A 17,440-nucleotide genomic window follows, 5' to 3' on the forward strand; every position below is an offset into this window, starting at 1 on the left:
GATGTCTGTTCAAACAAAATTAATGACCCATTGATTCTTCATAATCTTCTCGCATTATCAACACAATTAATCCAACCTTCATGAGAGCTGGAAGAGTGAGACCACCGGATTTCTTGGGATTTTGCGGCAGATGAAAATCTTTTATTTTTTCTTGGGATTTTGAAAAATTTTTAACTGGATCTTTTGCCATAAGTATTTTTTTTTGGTAAAAGTTTGATATTACGCAGTTTTAAAAAGGATAAAACTTAGGTCAAGTTAATTAGGTCCATTATGTCCAGTATCTAATAAGCTTCTGCCACCTGTTATAATTTTTATTTAACCCCAAATTTAATGTTAAACCGCCGTTAGTTTTGGAAACCATTAAAAAAAAAAAGCCGATAATTGTTTTTAAGTATGTGTTCTTCTCCGAAAACTGGATGCTTGCAGATGCTGTTCATGGAGGTTGTCCTCAAGGAACTTGAAGCTTCATATTTCCCTCAATTGTGCTCCGTTATTTACCCTCTCCTTCCTTCACCTTTTCTTACTACCATCGGAGTTGCCAGCTTGCTGCCACTGCCGGTGACAATGACGCCCTTTCATTACTGCTCTTTCTCCTCATACTTGCTCTGATCGGCATCCCAGCAAGTGTTTTCGGCTCACGCATTCGAGTCATTCTCTAAGCAGATTCGATATCGTCATATCCAACACATCTTCATCTTCTTCTCCTGGTGATTTACCAAGTCAAAAGGAGAATTTTAAACACAGAGCGTGCGTGTGCTTGCGTTGGAATACCAGTGCAGAAACGATACCCAGATACAGTGATAGTGATTTGAGGTTCAGAATAGGAAATTTAGAGATGGGTTTTGTAAGGAACTTAGAGGAGAGGAATCAGAGTGAATCGAATCAAAGAAGATTGTTATTGGTTGCTGATATATTGAGGAGTAGTGAAGATGATGAAAATGGAGAAGTCGAAAATGGATCATTGAAGAAAAATGGGAGGGAAGAAGAAAGGACTTGACGGTAGTTTAACGGTAGATTTGGGGTTAAGTAAAGACTAATACAGGTGGCAAAAGTTGATTGGATACCTGGACATAATGGACCTAATTAACTTGACCTAAGTTTAGTTCTTTTAAAAAATGGTTAAAAATAATTAAAAATAATAAATAAGTAAAAAATAGAATAGCAAGGACTGGTGAAAGAAAGTATAAAAGAGAATGTAGTATTTGAAGTTGTCAATATTTTGATTAATACAATGTATCAAAATAATTTTTGGCCTAAAATATATAAAAGTAATTAAGGACAAAAATGATAAAAATATATCAAATGATCAGACAACTCCAATTAAGATCTTATAAAAAGGATAAAGACAATTCAAATTTCAAATTCTTATAAAAAGACTGGAGGAGGGAGTATATATAAATATGTAATAATAAACTTTTGCTTATTTATCTCATTTTTATAATCAAATTGATTTTCTCCTTTGTCTGTAACTTTTTATTAGGGCCAATTTACACATGAATTTTTTTTGCTCGTTTTATTTTATTTTTGCATATTTTCTTCTTAAAATCATTCAGCCATAATGTTTGTTAATTCATTAGCCGACCTGATCCATTAAAAAACACAAAGCTACTCTCTTTAATTAAATCTCTTAATTGACTGAGAAAGATCTGCATAACTTTTGTAAGCAAACTTTTTTTTCCCCCAATTAATGAACTTAAAGTTTAATTATTAAGGTAAACATGCGTCACAATTAATAAATCAAAATACTACTACATTACCGCTATGTTAGACATCATTAGTCAATTAATTAATTAAAGTAGAATACTATTACAATAGGGCCGTCAGAATCTGCATGCACCGTCTTTTTTTCTGGGGAATATTTGAGGAACATTATGATAATATTACGTTTGATTCTCTTGGAACGTGAACCTGCCAGCTATTTGCCAAGACAGTAATTCATGCAAGGCAACGAACTCGTCAAATTTTTATTATAAGACACCCCTAATAATCTTGTTAAAATAATAAATAACTATTAAATTATTAAGTTTAGTTAATAAAAAAATTTCAAATTTATCTATACCTCTTCAATGTATATATATAATAGAATATTTTTAAAGGAAAGCATGTTCCTATTTATAAGAAATCCTAATAAAATGTCTGAAATTTTTAAGATCATTTTTATTTTTTCCCAATTAATTATTGATTAGTCTCGTTTCTTCGGCCGGGATACTGATTAGTCTCGTTGCATTAATTATTCACACTTCTATTCATTCAATTACTCTTTATAAATGCTCTTCATAAATAAGACTTTTTTTTTTTTGAAAATAAGTTGTATTTTTAACATATTTATTACTTTAATTAACGTCATCAAATTTTTATCTACATAATTTGATTATTTGTATCTTATAAAAAAGACTAGAGTGAGTATTTTTTATGGATGAGCGGATTGTATCACATGAATCACGTCCAAAAAGCTATAGAATGTGCATTGATGAAATTTTAAATAGAGTTAATCTTGAAAAAATTGTAATGAACACGCAATTTGTGGCTTATAATAAACATATTTATTTCTTCTAAAATGTGTTTTATAATAAGGATAGAAGGAAGAAATATTTATAAAAATAATTTCGAAATATTTAAATATATTAATTAATTTTAGATGCAAAATTTACTATATATTTATTATTTGCATTTAGATATATATATTAATGAATTTTTATATCAGTAAATTTCTGAGAAATTATTGCCAAAATATTCAAAGCTGCTAGCTATTGACTTCTGAATTAAATACAAAGAACTAGTTCCTCTACAATTTGATCGTCAAGTTTATCATTTTAAAAATAACAATTTTAGATTTATGTATTTCAATCCCCACATTCTTATTTTTTCCTAAGGCCCTGTTTGTCTTCTGTTTCTTTCTTGCATTCCACATATATACCCAATGGGGCCTAAGATATTCCTTATAGACAACTCCACCGTCTCATTCGAATTTTATATTACTTAATCATTAGGACGGTTTGTGACTTCAAGAAACGGTTGACCTTGTGATAAGAATCAACTTGGTTTGACAATTTGTTCTTCTTCTTCATACACAATAATTAAATAAACCGATTGAATTTCCCTATAAATATGTGAAGCCGCACATATATCCCTCAAGACAACCCAAAGGAAATAAATGAGTTCAACATTTTCGAAATCCTTGCTACTCACAAGTTCACCACCCACTTCTATAGATTTTATATATTCTGATCTCATGTGGGCCTTCTTCTTCCTCCTCTTAATTGCATTTGCTTCTTTCGGTTTCTTGATGCGCAAGCAAAGCCATGCCGGAAAGAAACAGAAGCTGCCACCAGGTGAAATGGGGCTCCCATGGATCGGAGAAACCATGGAGTTTTTCAATGCACAGAAAAGAAACAAGTTGTTCGAGGACTTCGTGCAGCCTCGGATTCTGAAACATGGAAAGATCTTCAAAACAAGGCTCATGGGATCACCAACTGTGATAGTGAATGGATCAGAAGCCAATAAGTTCTTCCTGTCGAATGAGTTCAAGCTTGTGAAAAGCTCTTGGCCTTCGTCTTCGGTTCAGCTCATGGGGAAGGACTCAATCATGGAGAAAGACGGCGAAAGGCACCGATTCCTTCGTGGGGTTATAGTCTCAAGCTTTGCCAATTCTGGTCTTGAAACGCTGGTTTCAAAGATCTGCAGCTCAGTTCAGATTCATATTTCCAGAAACTGGCATGGCCGAGAAACGGTTCACCTGTACAGATCAGCCAAAGTTCTTACTTTCAACGTAGTGTTCGAGTGTTTAATGGGGATGAGGGTGGATTCAGAGATGCTGAACGCGTTCGATAGGGTTTTAGGGGGAGTGTTCTCACCAGCAGTTAAAGTTCCTGGTTCTAGGTTTTGGAGAGCGAAGAAGGCGAGGGAGGAGATCGAGAAGATGCTGGGCAATGTGGTGAGGGAGAAGAAGAAGGAGATAATAGAAGGAAGGTTGAAGAAAGAGGAAGAAGGGATGCTTCTGAGTAAACTTGTGTGTGGGATCATTAAAGGAGAGATCACTGAACAAGAAGCTGTGGACAACGTGGTTCTGCTGGTTTTTGCAGCTCACGATACAACTTCTTTCGCCGTTGCTATGACCTTCAAGATGCTTGCCCACCATCCTGACTGCTACACCAAGCTCCTTCAAGGTATTTTAATTACATTGTTTAGTTACGTGATATATATATCTTGATTTTCAATGAATGTATCAAATATATTTAGATCAGATATGTATATATATCTTAATTTGCAGAACATGAAGATATAAGGAAGAAGAAAAGGAGGGGTGAGAAGTTGACAGTGGAAGACGTAAAGCAGATGAAATATTCATGGCAAGTTGCGAGAGAAAGCATGAGATTGCACCCTCCTATCTTCGGCTCCTTCAGGAAGACAATTGCTGACATTGATTATGAAGGCTTCACAATACCCAAAGGATGGAAGGTCAACTTCTTTATTTACTTCTCTCTTCCTTATTTATTACAGTGTAGGACAACACAACATGTGTGTGTGTGTGTATTGCACAAAATCTCATCTATGATGCTCCCTCCACTGATATATATATATATATATATATATAAAATATAAATAACCAAATTATATAATAAAAAATTAGTTAAAAATAATAAATATAGGTCATTTTTTCTCAAAAAATCTCCTTATTGATAGGGATGAAAGATATTGAGTGGGAAAAGAGATAAGACCTGAGACAAATGAGTGGCGGAAAAAACGAAAGAGACATAAAATTAATTAGAGGTAAAAATGGAATTGAAATTCATTATCATTATAATAATAATAAATATTCCATTGGAAATGAAATAGAAAAATGAAATTTATAAATCCATTAAAATAGTACAAAAAATATTAAACTTTAGACAAACACAAAGTGTTGCTTCTACTTACCTCATATGTCGTAAACTTACTTTTAGAAAGCTAATCCAAACACTTATTTAATCACATTTCTTAATTCTTATGATTGAAAAGTTAAAAGCGTCTTGTACTTCATCTGATCCTTATTATAAGTTTTAAATAACTAATTTACAGATGACAAAATATTAGTTAAAATATTTAAAAACAATAAATAAGTTAAAAATATAGCTTTATTTCCAAATATGCCTTTATAATAAATAAGAGAAAGGATGAAAGAGAATGTGTGGGAAAATGTAATAAGAAAGATAAAGGAGAAACAATAAATAATTAAGGACAAAATCAGAAAAAATGCATTAAATGTTAAGACAAATCTCAAATTGAAGCTTATAAAATGGACCACACTCCATCATAAATTTGAAGCTTATAAACAAGACTGGAGGAAGCGCATGACAAGACTGAAGAGAGCATATTATATATCGATAGATTAATTGCATTTGTAGCTAAGTGGTATGGTTATTAATATTGAATAGTGATTTTGCGAATTACAGGTGCTATGGACAGCATATGGGACACACTACAATGAAGAGTATTTTAAGGATGCAACGAGGTTCAAGCCAAGTAGGTTTGAGGAGGATGAGGCAACCAAAATACCACCTTATGCATTTGTTCCATTTGGAGGAGGACCAAGACTTTGTGCTGGTTACCAACTGGCTAAGCTCAATATTCTGATCTTTCTCCATTATGTAGTCACTCAATTTGATTGGTCCTTACTTCATCCTCATGAGCCTATCACTTTAGATCCCTTGCCCTTCCCTTCTCTTGGATTGCCCATCAAAATCTCTCCCAGGATCTCCCTCACTACTCCTTCACAACTTTGAATTATACGTATTTCTTAGATTTACGGAACTGTTCAGATCAAATTTTAGTCGTTAACTCTATAGGTCGGTCTGGACTATTTATTTATGACAAGTGGCAAGAATAAGATGAGTGTGATGTGTCCATTGTAGTTGGTTCGAATTGATCTATATTTGTAGTCCACATTAAAAACAGAGACATGAGGATTTAGTCAACACTATTTTTTTGGTAAAGTCAATGATAAATAAATGTGCAAGTCTATGAATGTTTATTGGATCATGTTTTTTTCCTCTTGCGTGGAAATGATAATTTAGTTTAGATATATAAGACCAAGTTTGGCTAGAGATTTTAATATTAAGAGAAATTAATTCTGGCAAAACGAACCTCCTTAAATACAAAGACAAGTAGACATAGATATAATCGTTGAAAAACCAAGTCAATTATCTTCCATTACTGGGTAACGTAACACTATAAATAACATAACGTAATGATGGCTCAACTGTTGGCCGACGTAAAGGATTGTTCTAATATTTTTTGTTGCTTATAAAGATTATATTTAAATCTTTGTTTCCTTAATTTTCGTAAGTAGGGAATAACTGAGTTATGTTAGTAAGATCCAATTTTAATATGTTATTTTAATTTATAACAAGTTATACCATTCATAAATCACAGATTATTCTTTTAGCATAATATGTGACCCGGCCAAAATATCAGGGCTTCATCACCATTTCAAGCTGTTTCCATTTACATAACAGAAAAAAAATGTATCGTTTAGAGTGAAAAGGAGAGCAAGCCACGGAAACAGCTAACGTGCGTAATTAATGAGCTCACATGATAGATAATGAATACTGGTATTAAAATAAAACCAAATCTTGAAGACAAGAGTAAAACATGCTTAAGATTTATATACTACCTCTGGCCCTAATTATAAGATCTCATTTATAGACTAAAAATGAATTCTTATAATTAGGACTAGAGGTAGTATAATTCATAATATTAATACCTAAAATGTTAAGAGTCAAATACTATAAAAAAATTATTGATACTAATACTAATACTGATATCTTTTTTTTCCTTATTATTAGTGCCTATTTTTCTAATAAGAAAAGAGTACTGTTTTTATTCTAAGGTAATAATTAAAACAGAACACACTTATCACATTTGAAGTAAAATTATAACTTTAACAGATATAGTAAACGTTGGTTTAAATATTACAACAGTACTCTTATCTTTGGCCAACAAAGAAACTCCTATCAATTTCTTTTTATTAAGTATCAATTGCCTGCCATAAGAGGTATAGATTATGCGAGCTAATTTCAGGCAACAATATCATGTGAAATAAGGATTGGAACCGCTTACTTTACTGCTCTCATTTAACTCTCAATTAAAGGACATTAACTATTAGATTGCCCTCTAACAGTGTTGAGATAAAGACCTTTAATTATTTTTTTAAAAAAATGAATTTGTAATTCTCTTCAAAGTTATCAAACTCAGCGAGTTTAAACACGCCTGTGATAGACGTGTAAACTTGGATTATAAACTTGAATCTTGAATTTGTAAGAGTTTACTTTTATTAATAAATTAGTATTAAAAATATATAATTAAATAATTAAAATATAAAAATGACAATAATTTCATTTAAATATATTTTAAATCCAAATAATTGAAATTAAATTTATTAATGTTCATAATATGCCATACTTAACAAAATTTTTTTGCCAAATTCATATATAAAGTCATTAAATATAACCAAATTAAAAATTTTAGTATGAATTTAAGAGTAAGTGACAAACTCAATTATTTTTATATATTTTACTATCTTTTATATGAGTTTTGTCAGCTTAATTGGTCCCTTTTTGCCTTAATTGATTTAATTTATTTTATTTTGAATTATTATTTTATAGGGGCAAAATTGTCATATTTTGGTTTAATTGTGATTAATTGATTTTTGAGGACAATTAATGCTACCTTATTTTTGAATTTTGTTTCAGGGTTTTTGAAAGATTTAAAAAAAAAAGAAAAAAAAGAAAAAAAATATAATTCAAAAAATAAATATATAATATAATAAAAAGAGGGAGCAAAACGTTGTGTTTTGCTCCCCCAACCTAATATCCAATAATCACCTTCAGCTTGAACGAGGAGAACACACACGAACCAGGAGAGCGGCGGCAGAACGAAACAGAGCAAGCTTTGGAAAGCCGAACGAAAGCTGAAAGGGGCATACACGCGGGAACGAAACAGAGACGGGAGACGGAACGGAAGCTGCAAGCCGAAAACAGGAGCTGGACGGCGAACACGGACCTGGAGTAGAAGAGAGAGACAGCACCCATCATCACCGGCGGCTTCATCTTCTTCTTCTCCTGAACGCAAGCGGCACCAGCGGAAAAACAGAGCACGCCAACGGAAGCTGAAGACGCACGCGAAGGAGCTGGAGGCTGGGAAAAACAGAGGACGTCGACGGCGAGTAAACCAGCAGGCTCGACGGCATCGTCTGCTTCTTCTTCACTGCTGCCAGCAACGCAGGAGAAAGAAATCATCCCCTGTTCCATTATTCCCTCCATGGCAAACCGTAGCAAAATTCTGAATATGACAATTTTTATGGCAAACCGAGGCTAGACTCTATAATTCTCTAATTCAACAATAATGGCAGGAGCTTGGATCATCAAAAGGGAGTTTTAGTTGCTTTAATTTCCTATTCAATAATTGTTTAACAATTCCTAGGTCTTAGGATAGTTTTTCTGATTATTGGGATAATTGTATTGCTTAATCTGTTTATTATTTGGGGATTATTGTGACTGAATTATTGCTTAGTATTAGACATTGGGCTGTTTATAGTTTTGATCTCAATTATAATGTTGTGGTTACGACATTTGTATTGATTTTGGAATTAATATATTGTGATTTTCTAAGGTGGCTTAGAATTTTGGATCATATAGTCTCTTACTAGCTTTAATTCTGTTATTTTGGATTTAAGAGTTCTAATTAAGCATTGGTTTTTAGCATCCTTAATCCCATTTTACTATTCTGGTTGCAGTTAGTAAGTTTGGATTTTAGGAAAATATTTTGTGGCAACTCGAGGTGGCTCGGTTGTTGGATCAAAAGCTTAATTATAATTTTTAATTCATTGTTTTTAACTCCCACATCTTTTAGAGTGATGATTGCCTGCGTTGTTGAATTGGAGGATTGATTTTTATCAGTGTTATCTGTGTGTCTCATTTTCATTTCTTTAATTTCCATTCATTTTAATCACTTTTATATAAAAACAAAAAAAAAAGTATTTTAATTTCAATTTGATTCGTAGTATTTAATTAACAGCTTTTCAAAATCAAAAATCTCTTTTTATAGTTTAGGTTACTTGCATTCATTTACTAGGATTTAATTTCGTTTTCGGCTCCTCAAAGTGAAACGACCCGAGTTTTGCACTATATTGTATTAATTCGGTTAATTTTTGGAGTAACCCCAAAGCGACAATTAAGGGAAGTTCAACTTCAGTAAGTTAACACGATTTTACAAGCTGAAAACAACAAAAACGGTGAACTCGGTGACTAAACCTATCATTAAATGTTAAGCTTGGAGATTCAACTCTTGAGTTTAATAGCAATGATCCCTCCTCAACACTATTAGATCATGATATGATCGTTAATATCTATCAATTAATTGTTTCACTTGCGAAAGCCTCAATTCGGGGATCCAAATTCGTGAAATCAAATAACATTTATACGGTTTAAAAAGATTCCTCCACATGATCTGACACATGCTACGTGGGGTTAACTCAAGTGGTCAGAGTGAGGTGAGGTGTGATATAAATATACAATGGTCAAAAGTTCAAACCTCTGAATATTTTTATAAAAAAATTATCTCATACGTCTTAAAGCAGCACCAAATATGTTTATAAAATAGCCAATAAAAATTAATCTAATCGATAAAAGTATGATTAATATAGCTTAGAAGAGTATATCTGGCACACAAAAAGCTCAAAAAGGAGTACAAGTTTAAATTTCATCCGAATATCAGAATGTCATTGATAGCTAGGTATCCTGCAATTACTTCTCCGAACATCATTTGAGTTTTGAATTTGCGTTTATACAAGGCACCTGAATTTTCATCCTGTTAGAAAAAAGAAAAAGACAATATCCTTTCAATATGGAGAGGTTAAGTTTCTGGTCCAGTCTTGCGTGTTCTAAGTCCCACATCTTCGCATATTTTTAGGATTCCTATTATTAGAATAAAACAATCCCAAATTCAGCTATTTGACTATTGTTCAACCTCAAATTCCAAAAACACATCCGTATCCATTGACCTGACTTCCTAAACCATTATTCTTCTCATCATCCATGGATCCAAACTGATTCTCCTTTTCGTCCTTCTGTCTCCAATTAATTTTCCCAGAAAAGTAAAAGTCTAAGGCCTGGATGATATTCAGTTTGTGACAGCAAATATTATCATCATCATAATGATCCCAATCAATCACCCTAAGCCATGTGGCCGTTGTCTTCACAACAGCTTCTGATAGCAAAATTACATCCCCATGGATCTATAACATTCACATCATTAATCTCACCCAACAAGAACGTTGTTGTGGTTATGTTCCTGCGAAGCAATCTGAAACCTTCCTTTCATCTAAAGGACAAGAGATTTATCTTCATCCATGTCTTGTAGTTCCAATCTTGTTTTTGTTTGTGTGTTTCTAGCGTTTGTTGGTACGAGTATTGGTGTGGATGGGAATTTCATAGAATATTTTGACACTCTTTTCGGAGAGAACAGAGCCAGAATCGAAGATGAAGGCCAAAGCTTATTCCTAACGTTGGATCAATATTCTGGGTCTGGTGTCGTTTCCAAGAGTGAGTTTTTGTTCGGAAGATTTGATATGCAAATCAAACTCGTCCCAGGAAACTCAGCAGGAACCGTCACTGCTTTTTATGTACGTATAATTATAATGATAAGATGTTTTACTTCGTACCATGAAGGTGTTTATATATGTATGTATATGTATGTGCCCACATGTTTTATGGATTGGGATTGGTTTTGGAGGTTAATTTATTTTGGTGTGATTAATGTTGTGTGCATGTGTAATGTACGAAGTTAAGCTCGGAGGGGCCACACCACGACGAGATAGACATAGAGTTCCTAGGAAACTTGTCGGGAGATCCTTATCTGATGTCCACTAATATTTTTGCATATGGCGAAGGTGGTCGAGAAATGCAATTCTACCTTTGGTTTGATCCCACTGAGGACTTCCACACTTACTCTATTGATTGGAACTCTCAACGTATCATGTAAGTTACATTATTGCTGCTCCCATATCCATCACAATAGGTTCAAACATTGCATAGAGTTTTATGTCATACGTAAATAACATTCTTAATCTTTGAAATTTTACAATAAACTTATCTGAAGATTTACATTATATTTATGCAAATAACTTCATATTGTTTAATTATTTGCAAATGAGTTGAAATTTAAGGGGTATTGCGTATAATTCATAGTTTGCGTGGATTGTATATGCATACAAAAATAAAGTTTAAGAAGTGTAAAATTGATTAGTTTGAGATTAATCATCAAGTTGTAAAGGATAAAGAAGTTATTTGTACATGGTTTTAAATTTAGGGAAGTTTTATGTTTTAGCCATATTATTAATGACTTGTTAATAATAGGAGTCAATTCTCTAATCATTTTGTATTAATAACCACCCAATTAATGAAAGCCTTGCTCTTTACATGTGTGGTTATTAAGATTATTTGCAAAAAATTATAAATTTGAGAAATCATAAAGATTGAGATTTTATATTTAGAACCAAAACAAACACCATGATCAATTCTTATATTTAAAACTGGAGGAAGTATACCAATCATTCTTTCTTCCTTCCATTCTAAGTATCGAATTCGGGTGTGTCTGGATTTTCATGTGCAAGTGTATAATTTTTGAATTGAATTTGAATGCAGAATACTAGTGGATAATACTCCCATAAGAGTGATGCGAAACAGGCATGAGATTGGAGTGCATTTCCCTACAAGGCAACCCATGAGGGTTTTTGCAACTCTTTGGAATGGAGACTCGTGGGCTACTAGGTGGGGGCAGGTGAAGATCGACATGTCCAATGCTCCGTTCATTGCGTCGTTCCGGAACTTCACCGCCCGGGCCTGCACGGTGAGCCCGGAGCCGTCATGCCGGGGATTCAATGTAGCCAAACAGACCAAAGACATAGATCCAGAGAACAAGATGAAGATGCAACAAGTGCAGCAAAAATGGGTGGTTTATGATTATTGCCATGACTTTAGACGTTATGCTCATGGGCTTCCCTGGGAATGCCGCAAAGCCAATCTAATACCTCAATAAACACATACCTTATTGCAAACTATTCATCCGATCTTAAATATAAAACCCACCTTATATTATAATGTACATTAAAAATTAGATTTTATATTTAGGACCAGAGGAGTATTTGTTAATTGTTACTCAAGAAGTGTATATTTAGTTGTTTAATTTTACATAAAAAATTTCTTATTTTAATTCTTTTATTTTATACGTATTTTTTAGTTATTTTAATCTTAATAATGTTAATAAAAAAAACGGACATCAAAATTTAAAATATATATTGAGAAAAAAAATCTCAAATACAGATATGTTAAATTTAATTTTTAAAATAATAATGAATGTACCAAAAGATTATTATTTAAAATTAACTGTGCTAAAGTTCAATGACTATAAAAGTATTCTTTTTTTTAATATTAAAGAATCAAATTAAAATTTTATATAAAATTAGAGAACCAAAAGTTCACTTTGCTGTATTTTACATACATTTTTTAAATACTGAGATCCGTGTGTGTGTGTGTATTGTGATCAATTTTTTAAACTGTTTCTTACTAAATTATTCCTGAGGGATCGCAGCCTTGCATGAAAGAAAAGATGAGCGTTGGTTCAGGAATTTTTTTTAATTATAAAAGATTATTTCTTAATTAAATTAAGTAGAAAATGGGCGAAATGTACACAGTTTTTTATCCGAAGCTTCGCTTTAGAATGATAGAGTTTGACCCCCTTTTTTGGGGGAAAAATTATCAATGAAAGTCTTCTTAGAGTCCTTCTAACCACAATAAAAATTTTAAACATAAATTTTCACCATTTTTTAAATTAATTGTCACTGCCATATTTTGGGCAGAACAATCTTGCTTTAAGTAGCATGCTCAAGATTTCCACCCGCATTTTGAAACCACTTTACAACTAATTTATCTCCTACACATTTTCTTCTCTAACACAAAGCTTTAAAAAGCTGGTTGTATATTTATGAGTAGTATAACGAAAATTCTCAAGTCCCTTGGCCCCTATATATACTTGGAAGTGATCCTGGCTAGCGAGGAAATTGCTCGCTAAAAGTAAGTTCATTTCTTGATTCTTCAACAGATTGATCTCCAGATAATGATGATGGAATATCAATGCTTGGCATGCTTGTCCAATTATAAAAGGATGGTTCTGAAGGAACTGGGATGGGACAGGAAGAGCTACTTAGCAACGTAACAATGGAAGCCATTGATGGCCTATGAGCTGTGTTTACTTGAAGGCACAGTAACCCTATTTGGATGCATCTCATCATTTTATTTCTTGAAGAGTCTCCTTCTTCAATCAATAATGTTGGATCTACAATATTTGCCAATATTCCTTTTCTCCAACTCTTCCAAGCCTGCAAGAATGATCTTTTTAGTTGTCGAGTTGTGGAACCCGAAAAAAAAAAAAAAAGAATGATTCTTCAAAGATGATTCAAGTATTGATAGAGGGAAATACTTACAACAGTTCCTATATGCTCTATGGTCTCCTCATTGTGGAATTCACCATTCTTTTGGCCACTTATAATTTCTAAAACCAATACTCCAAAACTAAAAACATCTGATTTTGTTGAAAAGATTCCATGTTTTACATATTCTGGTGCCATGTATCCACTGCATGTGCGTGTCAAAAGAGAATTAGTATTTAAACTTAATTAATCTAATTATAGCTCTAGTGATAGTATATAATCTAGAACATATAAACTTACTAAGTCCCAGCAATTTTACTTGTGTTGCTTTGAGTTTGATCGATTGCAAATAACCTTGCCATACCAAAATCTGAGATCTTAGCATCCATGTCTTCATCTAAAAGTATATTGTTTGGCTTCAAATCACGGTGAATGATCCGTACTCGAGAATCTTGATGGAGATAAAGAAGACCTCGAGAAATGCCTTCTATGATTTTGACACGTTTTTGCCAATTTAAATATGATCTCTTGATTGGGTCTGCATTAAGTCATGGACAACAAATTCCAGGATTTAAAGTAATAATCTATTGAAGCAAACTCACTTACATGAGAACGGTGATACGAATATTTTAGAAATTTAACCTCTCAGAATATATATCGATTATTATGATCTAGAAATTAAAAGAAAGGAAGACATGGAAGATTAGCATTAATTAACATACCAAAAATGAAGTAATCAAGGCTTTTGTTAGGAAGGAACTCATAAACAAGAAGCCTTTCTTCTTTCTTATGACAAAAACCAAGTAGCTTGACTAAATTCCGATGCTGTAGCTTGGCCATTAGCAACACTTCATTCTTAAACTCCACATCACCTTGCCCAGAATTCCTGCTCAACCTTTTTACAGCAATCTCTTGTCCATTACACAGCCTACCCTGGAATTATATATTAAAACAAAAAAGCGCACACACGAAACTAGACCATTGAGTTTGAGTAATGCAATGAATGGGAGGAATCTGACTTGATTGTTATTTCTTATAAAGCATTTTAATCATATACTCCACCGCTCCTAAATAAGACCAATTTTGTAATGTAATTTATATTATAAAATGGGTTTTATATTTAAGACCGGAGTAATCTCACTTAATACACACCCAATTTAGTATCTTACCAAGTAAACAGCTCCAAATCCACCTTGTCCAAGTTTATTTGCATCAGCAAAATCATTTGTTGCCATTCTGATGGTTTCAAAGTCCATTTGCAATGAGTCGGCAGCATCCTTAGCTTCAGCTATATAAACATGGATGGTAGTATAGCACAGGGAGTTATGATTAATTATTAATAACTATATATCCACTACATATGAAAATACGTTCCTCTAATAACTAATTTGAAAAATGAATAATGATTTTTCGACCTTGAACTTGGACAATAATTATCATTCAATCTTAAAATTCAACGTAAAAAAATAAATTATGTATTTTGAATTATTTCTGCACAATATACATACATTTTTATTTACTTTCAAAGCATATATTTTAATCTAAATTTAAATTTTTGAAAAAAATAGCATTAATAAAAAAATTGGTGATTTGACTTTTCAATAAAATATAAATAATTAATATATATAATTTAATCAAATTGTTGGCAGCTGTGTATTTAGTTAAAGCGATATATACTTGTATAGGAACATTTTCATATGTTTCATGTAACTCCTACGGTCCTAAATATAAGACCCCTTTTACAAAAAGAGTGTTATATTTAGGACCAGAAGAGTATAATATTATAAACATGAGACGTTGACTTACTTCCAATTTTATTGGGTCTCCTTCTTGGTTTTAAATATATTACAACGATGAAGATGAGTAAGGTGAGTCCTGCGGTGAAGGCAACAACCGCGGCAGTAACAATCCTTGATGACTTGTTTCTCTTTCCTGCACAAAGCAAAATTTGCACTTATATTTGTGACAAGTGGATCCTGATAAGTTAAAGTCAATAAATTTTCCAAAAGGAAAAAAAAAGCTTTGATATATGCCTTTTAAAAGGGTTAAGATATTTTGAAATGTAAGACCCCGTGAATTATAAGGGGTAACAACCGTGAATTATGACGGGTAACAAACGCCACTGCACAGGCATATTCTCATTCTCGTCGGAAACCTGTTTGAGATACTATTTAGTATTAGTTGTGAACTTTTTTTAAAATGAGAATTCTAATATTGATTCACTATATTATACAAGATTAAACTCTTCTGCTAAACTCAACCCTCTTTAATGAGACAAAATTCTTCTCACACACTTTTTCTCATTCATAATATAAGAAGTCTTCTAGAAGAAAATTTTAATCCAAAATATAAGATGCTGACAAAGAAATTAATAATAGCTTTTCATTTTTACCTCTTATTACATAGAGGGGAGAGTTTTAAATGCAAGAGAAAGAGGGAAGAATTTTCCAATCACATTCTTTAATAAAGATAAAATAAGTAACTTTTATCAATTTAAAACATATTTAATGACTTTCCTAACTCTTTTGTTTTGTGAGAAAACTTAACCAACATTTTATATTATAGACCGGAGGGAGTATATACGGCCCAAAATTATTTCTCCACAACTAATCCAAACACAAACCATAGGCAGTAATTTTCAATTTTAGAATTATATTTTCTTGATCTAGTTTAATTTTTTTTTTTTAACAAAAAAAGCCTTGATCATATAAGTTTACCTTGTTTGGAGGCGGGATGAGGCAACGGTGACTGCACGAATGGTTGTGTATTATTGTACGCAGAAGCGTCAAAGACGCTATTGGGTCCGACGCTATCAGGTCCGAATCTAATGTTGCAACTAGGTTGGACCACCCGACCACCTCTCTTTCCGTCACAACATTTAGAGATATCAGAGATTGCCCTCCTCAAGCAAATGTCACAATCTTTGTTTGACAAGTCTGGCGTGCACTGTGCAAGACCGTATATGGTTTGATTGCCCGGACCACTAGCATTCGCCACCGCAAACTTTCGAAGCGAGTCTCCGGAAGCAGCCTTTTCTCTCAGATAACTCATCATCTGCATCAACACATTCTTGAACTCGTCTTTCTCCAAAGCGTCAGAGCTGTCTAATAACGAATTGTAACCCGGCGATGTTTCCATCACACCAAATATCGATCGGTTTGAGTATCGCAGAAAGCACATGTCGTACCACCCGATTGCTTCCCTCGCATTAGGTGCACACACTTGGAGAATAATCACCCTTGAATCTTGGATGCAATTGCGGCAATCTTGTACAGTAATGTCTCCTCGGCATAGTCCGATGACGTAAACTTTGTCGGAGTTGTTGCCGGAGGAGAAGTTGTAGAAACCATAGTCGATTTGTGTGTTGAAAGACATGTTTAGTAAAAGGTTTCTGAGGTTGGATCGGAAGGAACTATTGCTGTCGGTGGGGCCTTCACCACAGAAACTTTTTACGAAGCCTATCTGGGCGATAGTGCCATGATGAGAAATTAGGGTTAGGTAAAGGAGAAAGAAGAGAAAGGAAACACTAGGCATGGTTATTGTACGTGTTTTCTCTATGCGTAGTAAAGGTAGGTTTGAGAATTGTCCAACTGAGGTCTGTAATCTTCTCTTTTCTTTGTATTTAGGTTAGAAGATGGTGCCAAGGGTAATTGGGGATTGAGAGTGACAATGCCCAAAACGACTTGTAGTCATCTCTTGAGTTTACATTTTTTAGGGTAAATAATTTATCATACGTTAGTTTTACGAGAAAGAGATAGGAAAACGTAGACGCCCCGCTAAATTAGAAATAGAAGACCATAATGATTTTCTTGGACTTCTAAATTCTTGTTGAAACAAAGAAGGCATTGATTTATTTTTTTTTTTAAAAAAACTTTAGTCAAAATCATAAATAGCCCTATACTCACCCTACTACATTGCCCAATTTGATAGCCTTGCAGCTATATATATGTATATATGTATATATAACTCTCAGAC

At 33.1% G+C, this 17,440-nt stretch overlaps 3 protein-coding genes across 3 annotated transcripts; 2 read left to right on the forward strand and 1 right to left on the reverse strand.

Moving 5' to 3' along the window:
- Nucleotides 1-3,232: 3,232 nt before the first annotated feature.
- LOC114735016 (taxadiene 5-alpha hydroxylase-like) lies at nucleotides 3,233-5,762 on the forward strand. Its single transcript, XM_028922673.1, has 3 exons — nucleotides 3,233-4,166; nucleotides 4,271-4,458; nucleotides 5,433-5,762. The coding sequence occupies exons 1-3, from the start codon at nucleotides 3,233-3,235 to the stop codon at nucleotides 5,760-5,762; spliced, it is 1,452 nt and encodes a 483-aa protein (XP_028778506.1).
- Nucleotides 5,763-10,387: 4,625 nt separating this feature from the next.
- Nucleotides 10,388-12,075, forward strand: LOC114735018 (xyloglucan endotransglucosylase/hydrolase 2-like). Its single transcript, XM_028922674.1, has 3 exons — nucleotides 10,388-10,660; nucleotides 10,822-11,015; nucleotides 11,682-12,075. The coding sequence occupies exons 1-3, from the start codon at nucleotides 10,388-10,390 to the stop codon at nucleotides 12,073-12,075; spliced, it is 861 nt and encodes a 286-aa protein (XP_028778507.1).
- Nucleotides 12,076-13,084: 1,009 nt separating this feature from the next.
- LOC114735019 (putative receptor-like protein kinase At4g00960) lies at nucleotides 13,085-16,999 on the reverse strand. The gene is made up of 7 exons (XM_028922675.1): nucleotides 16,183-16,999; nucleotides 15,272-15,397; nucleotides 14,635-14,753; nucleotides 14,188-14,398; nucleotides 13,766-14,003; nucleotides 13,520-13,670; nucleotides 13,085-13,414 (listed from the first exon to the last, which is right to left on the reverse strand). The coding sequence occupies exons 1-7, from the start codon at nucleotides 16,997-16,999 to the stop codon at nucleotides 13,085-13,087; spliced, it is 1,992 nt and encodes a 663-aa protein (XP_028778508.1).
- Between the last annotated feature and the right edge of the window lie 441 nt (nucleotides 17,000-17,440).

This window comes from Neltuma alba, unplaced genomic scaffold, assembly GCF_004799145.2.
Source record: "Neltuma alba isolate B1F8T4 unplaced genomic scaffold, ASM479914v2 tig00013170_pilon, whole genome shotgun sequence".
In the NCBI taxonomy this organism is placed as follows: domain Eukaryota; kingdom Viridiplantae; phylum Streptophyta; class Magnoliopsida; order Fabales; family Fabaceae; genus Neltuma; species Neltuma alba.

Bases quoted from the DNA above. Each gene is read 5' to 3' on its own strand.
- LOC114735018 (XM_028922674.1), top strand. From the start codon at position 10,388: ATGTCTTGTAGTTCCAATCTTGTTTTTGTTTGTGTGTTTCTAGCGTTT. The intron at 10,661-10,821 runs GTACGTATAATT...TAATGTACGAAG, and splicing joins GAACCGTCACTGCTTTTTAT to TTAAGCTCGGAGGGGCCACA. The intron at 11,016-11,681 runs GTAAGTTACATT...ATTTGAATGCAG, and splicing joins TGGAACTCTCAACGTATCAT to AATACTAGTGGATAATACTC.
- LOC114735016 (XM_028922673.1), top strand. From the start codon at position 3,233: ATGTGGGCCTTCTTCTTCCTCCTCTTAATTGCATTTGCTTCTTTCGGT. The intron at 4,167-4,270 runs GTATTTTAATTA...CTTAATTTGCAG, and splicing joins CTACACCAAGCTCCTTCAAG to AACATGAAGATATAAGGAAG. The intron at 4,459-5,432 runs GTCAACTTCTTT...TGCGAATTACAG, and splicing joins CAATACCCAAAGGATGGAAG to GTGCTATGGACAGCATATGG.
- LOC114735019 (XM_028922675.1), bottom strand. From the start codon at position 16,999: ATGCCTAGTGTTTCCTTTCTCTTCTTTCTCCTTTACCTAACCCTAATT. The intron at 14,754-15,271 runs GTAAGTCAACGT...ATGTTTATATAG, and splicing joins GAGACCCAATAAAATTGGAA to CTGAAGCTAAGGATGCTGCC. The intron at 13,671-13,765 runs GTAAGTTTATAT...ACGCACATGCAG, and splicing joins AGTAAAATTGCTGGGACTTA to TGGATACATGGCACCAGAAT.